The sequence below is a fragment of the Humulus lupulus genome, chromosome 8, assembly GCF_963169125.1.
Source record: "Humulus lupulus chromosome 8, drHumLupu1.1, whole genome shotgun sequence".
Taxonomy (NCBI): Eukaryota; Viridiplantae; Streptophyta; class Magnoliopsida; order Rosales; family Cannabaceae; genus Humulus; species Humulus lupulus.
Window position 1 is genome coordinate 41,656,415 of NC_084800.1, and position 10,663 is coordinate 41,667,077.

A 10,663-nucleotide genomic window follows, 5' to 3' on the forward strand; every position below is an offset into this window, starting at 1 on the left:
CAAGAAAAAAGAATGTATGTGAGTAAATATAATTATGAGTTATGACCCTACATGATAACATTTAAATTTAAAAAAGATATGATTAATTAAAAAAAATCCAATACATCACACGTGCAACATGTTTACTGAATATATTCGTGTAATTTATAATTCATTTAATACGAAATTTCAATATTCAAACGAATTTGGCATATAATTATTGAATACTAATAAATTAAGCATGACTAAATTCATTTATATTCTGTATCAAATATTGTAATATTAATGAATATTTATACGTTCTGAGGTCAACAAAATCAAAATTAGAGAGTTGATCCAAACTTAATCAGGTGAATATTGGTACAAGAAAAATTATTATCAGTACTAATATATTATTATTATTATTATAAAAAAGGGTATGCGTAATCCACACCCTGAGCCTGCCTAGCCAAAGATGTAATCGGTTAATTTTCCACCTCAACAAGCTATTCTTGGGCAGTTGGCAACTTGGCATACAAACCATACCATATTCGTTGTTTATTAAGCTCAAATTTTGGTCCATTTAAATACCCAATTTTGACAAAATAAAAATTAATTTTATAAAACAAATAAAATTAAAATTTTAATGTTTATGTATTTTTTAAACAATACCAAACAGAAAAAGGCACACACACAAACACAACCACAACAATAACAATAATCATCACAAAGTGATGAATCTCTGAAACGACCATTCTCTCTGAATCGAAAAAGGTTAGTGAATAATAAGACTATCTTCTTTCTCTCTTTTCTATCTCTGCATTTTGATTTTGATTCTTTTTTTTTTTTAAATTTTGTTGCAAATGTCTTGAATATCTTTCTCTTGGTTGTAAAATTCAGTTGATAGTTCTTCGATTCCTGCTTATGGATGATTGTTAATTTGCAGAAAAGAGTATTGGGTTTGCTCTTTTTTGGTTAGATTTTCTCGACCCATGTTTGGTTTCCGAGAAAAACGGAGGAAAAAAGAGAGAAGAATTTCATTAGTTATGTATTTATTAGATGTGGTATTATGAAGTGAGCAACCTAGAATTAAACGGAAAACATTTGTTTTGTGGTAAGTTGATTGCAATGTTTGGAGATTTAATTATTAGGTTTATTGTTTAAAAAGAAAAATTGATTCTTTCACTCACTCTGCACTTTTTTTTAGCTACCCAAAAGAGCATAAACTGCTTGCAAGTGTACCTTAAAATCTGATCATCAAGATTATTTTATCTATTTCCGGTTAGTTGTTTTGAATTATGTTATAGGAGTGTTCAATCGGCGATTTCATGCTCTGTTTGGTTGTTGAGAAAGTGGAAGAAAAAATTGGAATACTTACGCTGTTTACGCAATCGACTCGTTGGCTGTTGATGTTATATCAAGATAAACTCTCAAGAATTAAATAGGATAGAAAGTCAATATTTATATATATGTGTGCGTTTTGTAATCGTGAATTATATCTGAGAAATCACGAGGGATGCAAACTGTGTAATTATGTCTTCTCATCGATTTTATTATGCAGGTTTCTTTTTATTCATTCTTTGTAAAATCATTTTTCGTGGTTGCAACTTGCAATGCACAAAACTTTATTATATGATACCTAATTTTTGTACGGAGATTCCTCAAATATTAGATGTTCAATTCATATATCTATGTTGTTCTAGCACCTCAATAACTAGTGACGGCCTGTGTGAATGTTATAGTTATGATTACAATTCTATAGTTATTCACTCTCTACATTTGAAATTTTATGCTTCAACTCTTACACACATTTTGTTCTTCGTCTCCAGATTTGTACTTTGTGATTTGGGTTGACAGTCAGACACCATGCGATTTAGAAAAGGAAGCAAAGTCGAGGTGCTGAGTAAGAAAGAAGGGCCTTCAGGCTCCTGGCAATGTGCTGAGATAATAAGTGGTAATGGTCACAATTACAATGTTAGATATGATGGACTAGGGAGTAACACTGTTGTGGAGAGGGTATCCAGAAAGGATATAAGACCTTGCCCACCTCCGATGGAAGTTTCAGATGATTGGGTTTGTGGTGATGTTGTGGAGGTCTTTAACAATTTTTCTTGGAAAATGGCAACAATTTTAAAGGTTTTAGGAAAGAAGTATGTTTTGCTCAGGTTGGTTGGATCTTCTCAAGAATATAAAGTCAGTAAATTGGACATCCGAGTCAGACAGTCTTGGCAAGATGATCAATGGATTGTAATTGGAAAGGTAACTAGATTTTAATTTACGTTTATTCACATTAACCCTTTTAAATTTTCTCGTTCCACTTTATATGTAATAATTTTGTTCAAGTTTTCTTGGGTTAGTAAATGACTATGCTTGTGAGTAGCGGATTGAATATTATACTAGAATGTGTTGTTAATTGTCTGATTACGTGTTTTGTTTAAATGTGGTTATTGCGTGCTCGATAGTTCTATCTCTATCATCTTTCAATTTCAAAATCTTTTACACTGTTAACTAGCTTGCATACATTAAAAGCAAGAAGAATTGTCTGATTATTCTTTCTTTTTTTTTTCTCTTGTCATTTTCTGTTTGCCAACTTTTGCCTTTTTTTTTTTTCTTGTGGACGCAGGGTTCTAGAAATTATGATAATGGGAAAGATAATGAAAATTTAACTTTAGAGGAAAATCGAAATTCAAGCTTCCAAATTCAGAAGACAAACATAAGGTTAAGTTCAAGATTAAGTGGTCACTATTTTCCTGTAATGAAAGAACAAAAATTTCAGGAATCCCAATTGTCCTCGTCAAAATCTCTGAAAAGAGGATTATCTTACTGCAATTCTCAAGCTGATGTACATGCCAGAATAGCTCAGAAACGTAGAATTGTTGAGAATGGGGAAATGTGTCACCGATTGTTTGCTGCAAATCATTCTGTGTTAGCTGAACAGGCAGATGCTGCTTTACCAAGAGATATGCAAGGTGAAAAAGAATTAACTTCATTTAACATCAGAAGAACTGGTTTACCTGAAGTAAGTTTGGAGAATAAGCGAATTGGCAAAGTTGGATATTCATTTGCAGTAAATAGAGAATCAGACAACGCGAATAGTATTGCAAGTTCAGTTGGTAGTTGTAGCATCAATTGCAATAATTCTTATTCATCACCCTGTCCTATCAGGGATCTGGATTATAACAAAGCTGAATCTTTTTGTCATTCGAGACATGAAGATGGAAACTGTCTCCTTCCAAGAAAGGAGGAATTGGCTGATGAAATTCATAGGTTAGAGTTGCATGCTTACCGTTGTACTATAGAAGTATTGCATGCATCAGGACCTTTAAGTTGGGAAAAAGAAGAATTGATGACTAATCTCCGACTTTCACTCCATATATCAAATGATGAACATTTGCTGGAACTCAGAAACTTGGTTTCTGCAGATACCAGCGTACAACTTAGATGACAGGAAATATTTTTACCTTGAAATTTTCCATCTAGCTTAGAATGGGATTAGTTTTTCTCCAGCAACTTGCTGCATTGTAAGAAAAAGGATATGAAGTTTTCCCCTTCCTTGTGCTTATAAAATATTCTGGTGAATTTGAAAAATACATGTTGCTGATTTTTTTTTTCTCAATTAAAATTTATCCTCTCTTTTGTTATTGCATGATCTTGTTAATGATTTGCACACTGATGAATTGATTAGTTTGTTAAAAGAGACATTTGATCATTCTGTTGTATCTCATGGAGGTTTGCATATTATGCTATATCTTCTATAAGGATTTTGCTTTATAAACTGAGAAACCACTGATAAAACCGAACCTTTTGGATATTATTGTGTTCTGCAGTGTTGATAGTGGCGTGCAAAAGTTATTCTTGTAAAATCATGTTTCTTATTTCTTATGTATCTTTTACCTATTATGACAGATACCTGGATTACTCTCTGTGTTGTGAGGAAGCTATGTCATGCTATCTTGTTACATAAGAATTTGAGGAAGCTATGTCATGCTATCTTGTTACATAAGAATTTCTAAAGGACCCCATCCTTTATACAAATTGGTTAACCATACCAATTTGGCTCTATAAAACTCTCAAAATGAGGAGAGTTTTGATGCTTCCCTGCGTTTTACAGGGCTGAAACATCTTACTCCCTAGCGTCAAAAGACGACATTGGGCGATTGCTGCCATTCTCCCTGGGCAAGTTTTGTGAAACAACTTGTGATAGAGCCAGGATTTTCATTATGGCTGGATTGTTGCAGTTCAAGGCACCAATGAGCCTTAGATATCTGTAGCTGAAGAATATAAAGCCAGAACTAGTCTTGTGGCTTTGATCTGGATGGAGTGACAACAAAAGGTTGATTTTTTTCTAAAACCTTTGTCTCAGCTCGTAATATAGAATTTTTTTTGCTATTCTGATGTCTGCTGTACTTTTCATCTTCTGCAAATATACAGGTAGAGTTTTTTTTTCTTTTGCACTCTCAGTTTCATGATGCCTTTCACTTGTACGGTTCCATTACATTTCTATACTCTAGTGCAAACATCTACTGTATTACTTTTGAAATTCAGAATAATTGATACTATTCTAACTCAAGATCAATGATTATTGCGGAAGAACTAATACATATATATATATATTTTAAATTCTAAGCATCTCCAAACCCTACAACATTTTAAAAATACAGAACTATAACATAATGAGCTAGCCTTTTTGGGTAGAATTCGAATCTGAGATTTTATACTAACAAACCACTGGACCATTTGAGCTACCCTTTTTGAGTACAAAATAAAAATAATGAGCTAGCAGTACTTCACTCCATATTTGTCTTATTAATAATAATTATCAGAATAGAAATTTCATTTAACTGGCAATGAAGAATGCTCTTAGTAAAACTTTCTTCCGGTTCCTGAGCATTTTTTTCTCTCTCTTTTAACTTTGAAAATCCTCAAAATAAGGTTAAATCCGGGCCATGGCAACTTTGCAGTACCTACATGTACAATTCACTAACATAACTCATGTAAATGCATTGGTTTGTAGTAAAGCAGGCTGATTAAAACTTAATCCAAATAAATTGGATTGTATTCATCAGTTGACAGATGGTGAAACCACTTCAAAGCCACATGTTTAAAAGACAGTACATACACGTTTTTGCCATGTTAATTTGTCTGAGACCAACTTGGGTAACTATTACCAAGCATATCTGGACTTGTAATATTAGTACTTATATTTCGCTGTCTAAACAAAAAGTTGACCTTTTAAGGTGACGACATGATACCAGAGAATCAGAAAAAATAAAATAAAAATAATCAGCAGTTCAAAATTTGATCATATCTTTTCCTATTTTATATTTTATTTTTTATTGCTTTGGAGGTCAAGGAGAACACTACAAAAGCATGGTAAAGGCCTCTAAAATGAAAACCCAAGTCCACTAAGATAGTTGGATATGTGGCTTATAAAAGTTGGGCTTATATGTGGATATTTTTCAAAAATATGGCTTTTTAGCCATCAATGTGCAAAAATATGAGAGTTTAACTTTCTTTATTTTGTATGGGAAAATTTAATTAAGAAAACTTAGTTTATGGGAAAACTAATCCCATATTAGAAATCAAAATTAATCAAAACAAATGAGCAAAATGAGGGTACTATTTTTTTTTCATTTTTATTCATTTATCTATTTTTTTTCTTTCATTTGTATTGTTTTGTTTTTTTTTCTTCATATTTTTTCAGTTTTTTTTTTCATTTTATTTTTTCTTCATTTTTGTATTTATTATTTTCTCCTTTAATTTTTTTTTTCTTTTTTCACACATATGAGCTTTTTTTTCTTCTTCTATTTTTTTTCATTTTTTTCTACCAATTTTTTCATTTATATTTTTTTTCTTTTCATTTTTCCATTATTTTTCTTTTTCTTCTTCTTTTCATTCTTATTTATTCATCTATTTTTTTTTCATTCATCATTTCTTTTGTTTTTTTTTTCATTTTTTTTTCATTTTTGTACTTATTCTTTTCTCATTCTATTTCTTTTTTTTCACACATATTATTTAACATTACATAATTATTCTACTGTTTTTTTATTTATTATCTTTTATTATTGTAATTTTTTTTTATAGTTTTTCCACTATATATATAAAAAAATCAAATCAATTTTTTCAGCATTTTCTTTTTACTGTAACACTTATAGGAATACCAAAATTTGGAAAGAAAACTAATAAAAATCTGAAAACGTGAATGGGTAACTGGTTACCTTCACATTCTTTGTGTGTATATTTATGAGGGTAACTGGTTACTTTCACGTTCTGGTGTGTGTATATTTATGGTTTCTTGATGGTAACTAGTTACTTATGTTACTAAAATCATAGTTACTTATTCTTCCTTTTTTAATGAAGTGTTCTTTCATTTTTTTCTTTCAAATTTGATGTTTCTTTTCATATTTAATATAAGTAACACGTCACCCCTCTTAGGTAACTGGTTACCTCTCTTATGGCAGAAAGTTACCCATCTCAGAATAACTGGTTACCCCTCCTGGTGCATGTTATTTAACCTAGCTCTAAAATTTTTTTTTAAGATCAATCAAATAACTGGTTACCCTACCCAGAATTTGAAAAAAAAAATGTACAACCTAAAAAAAGGGAAAAAAAATATTTACAATAAATAAACACAATTCATATTACAAAAAAAAAATTTGCAAAACAACCATGGAAAAATTTAATATAAAAATAGTTATATAAAATTAATATAAAAAAATAATCAAATAAGCTAAAAAAAATAATTAAATTACAAACATACCCTTCCAAATTCATAAAACTTGATTAAGAGTGAAAATATGGCATAAACAAACTTTTATTACAAAAATATGGGAAACTAAACCCATAAAAGTGAAATTAAAATAAAAAAAAGCCATAGATTAACTTTTCTTGAAAAAAAGCCATATTTTTGCACAATCTATTAAAATTCCCATAGAATATGTAATTTTCACTTATAGGATTGCTTCCTTAGTTTACCAAATTTTATTGGAAAACAAGTAGAGCAACCAGCTAGGCTTATAAATTAGCATGTGTTTATAAAAGATCATATTAGATTACATACGATTCTAACAAATCAATATATATATATATATATATTTCCACATGCCCTCTTCTTCATTACACAGGTGGGTGTAAGACACTAAAAAACGCAAGAAAGTTCCAGACTGTCATTCTTTTGCTCAGAATATTCTATTAGAAAAAGATTAATATATGAAAAAAATTCAAAAAATAATAATAATTAGAGGGCCAAATTCTACATTTTGGTAGACAGAAATGCAGAGAGTGGATATTAAAATGGTGTATCTGGTGGGAGATTGGCCTTTTGTTTATATAAGATCTTAAAAAGAGAAGAGAGAGAGGAGTTCTTGTGGGATAGACAAATGAGTTATGCATTTATGTGGCTCCACCAAATCCTCTGCCATTGTCTCATTCACATCTTTTCATGATTGGCATTCCCATGTGATGATGCTCCTCTTATTTGATTAATATGAATATCCTCTTTTAAATATTTCTCTAGCTAACTCTTACCCAATGTTCTGGATTTTGTGGACAACTCTATTTATTTCTATCTTGCTTTTTTCCCTATTATTTGTTTAAAATCACCATTATTATGATATATTTATAAAAACTCAATTTTTAATAGAAAGACAATATCATCATCACCATGATATATAAAAAAAAAAAACAATTCTTAATTTTTATATTATAAATATTACTGACGAAGTATAGAATACAATTTCTCCCATTTACTTTTGGACTATGAAAAACTAAAATAGTAGAGAGAAAAAAATAAATGGAGGCCACAACTTTGCAAAGCTTTGTCTTGTCTGTTACTTTCAACGAACAGAGACCCTTCTTGGAAAGTCTAATCAATAACTGGTCCTGATTATGAAAAGAGCTTCTTCGTTGACAAATGATGTACCTGAGGCTAAGGCTGAGGCTGCTTGAGTAATTGCATCATATCACTATTTTCATACAATTAAGTCTTTATACATTGTTCTTATTTTGGAATAAGAAAAAAAAAACATAAAGTGAATAAATACCAAATTGATTTATTTTTTTTAAGAACGAAATTAAGATTCTTTACTTATTAAGATATACAACTAGTGTAAATGGGAAATTGGGAATGGCAATATCTTTTTCAAAGGATTGAAATACAAGCCCATTCGCTACCTCTTTCAACCAAGTGGAATAGTCTAATAATACTGAGATTCTTTTCTTTACAATACTTTAACTAATTAAAGACAAAAACAATAAAAACCAATATTGAAGCAAATGTTAAATATTGAAGACCATCTCTAGATGATGTAAATATAGTATCAAATTTGGCATAAAAATTGAATATATATCGTATATTTGGTTTAATTTTGTAATATTACTTCAATGATCATAAATACATATTAACAAAAAAAATTATAATAAATATTTATTGAAAACATATAAAAAATTATGATTAATTTTCACTTCAAAATAAATATATATTTTTTTAAAAAAGTCTCTAATTAATGCCAATAAATAAATAAAAAATTATAATAAATGAAAAGATTGTAAATAATATATTTTTTTACCACACTATTGGAGGAGCTTTTTTTTTCTTTGTTTATATTTTTTTTATAAAAAAAGTGCCAAAATATAGCACTTCATCACGCCATGAAATATGTTCAAATTTGAATGCTCAATTAATTTTAATTTAAAATATGTATAATTAAATAATTAAACAATCTTTTAAATTATCTTTATTATCTTACTAGGAGATACCCCTAAAGCAATTAGGACTCATTCTTCGGCCATAAGATAAAAGCACTAGACTTACAAATTATCCCATAGAGAAATTATCCCACAGAGAAATTACCCTAAATATGAGATTTATTCTTAAATTTTGAAAAATATGACAGTTTTTTTTTCTTAAATTTTTTATGGCATATTTTTTTTGTTTACATTTTTATGGGAGATTTTTTCTTATGTATTTGTAAAATTTTATTTGCATACCATATTATATCTTTTATACATCTTTAGTAGTTGGTTTTTATATGTTTTGAGATTCTTTTTATAATTTTAATCTATTTGTATTATTTTTTATCATTCATATTTTATAAAATATATTTTTTTTACATAATTCTTTGTAGAAAAAAATTTGAGACTTTCATCACCATACTTTTATTCTCATTTCTTTTTCTTTTATTCAATTTTTTATCTTCTTCAATCAATATTTTATCCGTAGTAACTAGTTACCACTATCAAAATAATTTTGATTTTTTTTTTTGTGGTAGTATTCTTGTGTCACTGTCAATTTTTTTTATTGATGTGTAGTAACTGGTTATAACAAAAAAAATTAGTTTTTTTTTGAAGTGGTATTCCGTAACTAGTTACAGCTATCATTTTTTTTTGATTTTTTTTAGTAATGTACCATTATCAAAGTATCAATTGAATTGTAACTGGTTATTTAGTGAAATTAGAAAGAAAAAATAAACTAAATTTATCGTGAAAGTAACTGGTTACAGCTACGTCTGAAAAAAAAAACCAATTGCGATGATAACCGGTTACTTTGCCAGACTTGGAAACAAATAGGATCACAAACAAAAAAGTTAAACCGATCATAATCATAACTAGTTACAGATTCAGATCTAAAAAAAAAAACCAATCGTCATGATACCTGATTCTTTAGTCAGGTTTGAAAACAAAATCAGATCTAAATAAACAAATCTAAATTAATTGTTATTGTAACTCGTTACAGCTATATCTAAAAAAATCGGATATGAATAAAAAGAATCAAACGCCATTGTACCCAGTTACTTAAACAGACCTGAAGAAAAAAAAATCAAGAAATCAGAACAGATGGTGACTATAACTGGTTACAGTTACGTTTAGAAGGGAAAAAAATTAAACATAAAGTGTAAAATCAAATTTGAAATAACAAAACCAGATGTGAAAAAGAAGAAGAATTAGAAAGAAAATAGAAATAAAACTAGAGAAGAAGAAGAACTAGAGGGGCGGAGGTGTGTCGTCGTTGTCGGGGGCGGAGGTAGCACCGCCGGCGGAGGTAGCACCACCGGCGGAGCACTGAGACGAGAGAATCGAATGGGGGAGAAGAGAGGAAGAAATGAAAAAAGAGAGAAATATCGTGAGGGAGAGATATGAGAGAGTGAAAGAGAGTTTTGTGTATTTATGATTATGATAATCTATTTTTTATATTCTATGGAATTATTCTATGGAATTATTATATTTTAATTTTTTTTTTCCAAAACTTGTCATATTTTGTATAATTATTTTTTTCCTATAAATATAGAAACTATGTTTATTTTTATCATATTTATGTAATTTTCTTTTATCTAATTTAATATCTGGATCCGTTGGAGTACTGGATAAACGAGTGACTAGTCCAGTTCTCTAACATATTCCCACATGTGTAGTCTAAAGTAATAAAGTAATCCCACGCGTGTAGGATTATTAACCCACCCAAGAATGTGGGTTAAATATGGGTCATATAATCCCACACAGGAGAGATTATTATTTTATATTTTATTATTAAATTTATATATATATATATGTTTTTCAATTTAAAATAGAATTTAAATGAAAGAATTTAAAATTTTGAATTGGTGAAAATGTATATTTACTAAAATAAGTGAAAATGTATAATTATTAATTTGTTATACACAACGTATTAAAACTATATTAATTAAATAATAATTTATTAAGTTGGTTC

The 10,663-nt window shown here is 29.0% G+C and overlaps 1 protein-coding gene across 3 annotated transcripts; it reads left to right on the top strand.

Annotated features, from left to right (window-relative positions):
- The first annotated feature begins 554 nt into the window (after positions 1–554).
- LOC133796955 (uncharacterized) lies at positions 555–4,530 on the top strand. 3 transcript variants are annotated; one of them, XM_062234673.1, is made up of 4 exons: positions 555–732; positions 1,788–2,217; positions 2,582–3,225; positions 3,865–4,530. In XM_062234673.1, exons 2-4 carry the CDS (start codon positions 1,825–1,827, stop codon positions 3,920–3,922), a joined length of 1,095 nt encoding a protein of 364 aa, XP_062090657.1. In that variant the 5' UTR covers positions 555–732; positions 1,788–1,824; the 3' UTR covers positions 3,923–4,530. The 3 variants fall into 3 exon arrangements, 2 of the variants coding, with proteins under 2 accessions (XP_062090657.1, XP_062090656.1); XR_009875561.1 differs by having other exon boundaries at positions 558–732; positions 2,582–3,479; XM_062234672.1 differs by lacking the exon at positions 3,865–4,530 and having other exon boundaries at positions 558–732; positions 2,582–3,842.
- The last annotated feature ends 6,133 nt before the right edge of the window (positions 4,531–10,663 follow it).

Excerpts from the sequence above, each read along its gene's own strand:
- LOC133796955 (XM_062234672.1), top strand. The coding sequence starts at position 1,825 with ATGCGATTTAGAAAAGGAAGCAAAGTCGAGGTGCTGAGTAAGAAAGAA. Across the intron at positions 2,218-2,581 it reads AATGGATTGTAATTGGAAAG|GGTTCTAGAAATTATGATAA; the intron begins GTAACTAGATTT and ends TTGTGGACGCAG.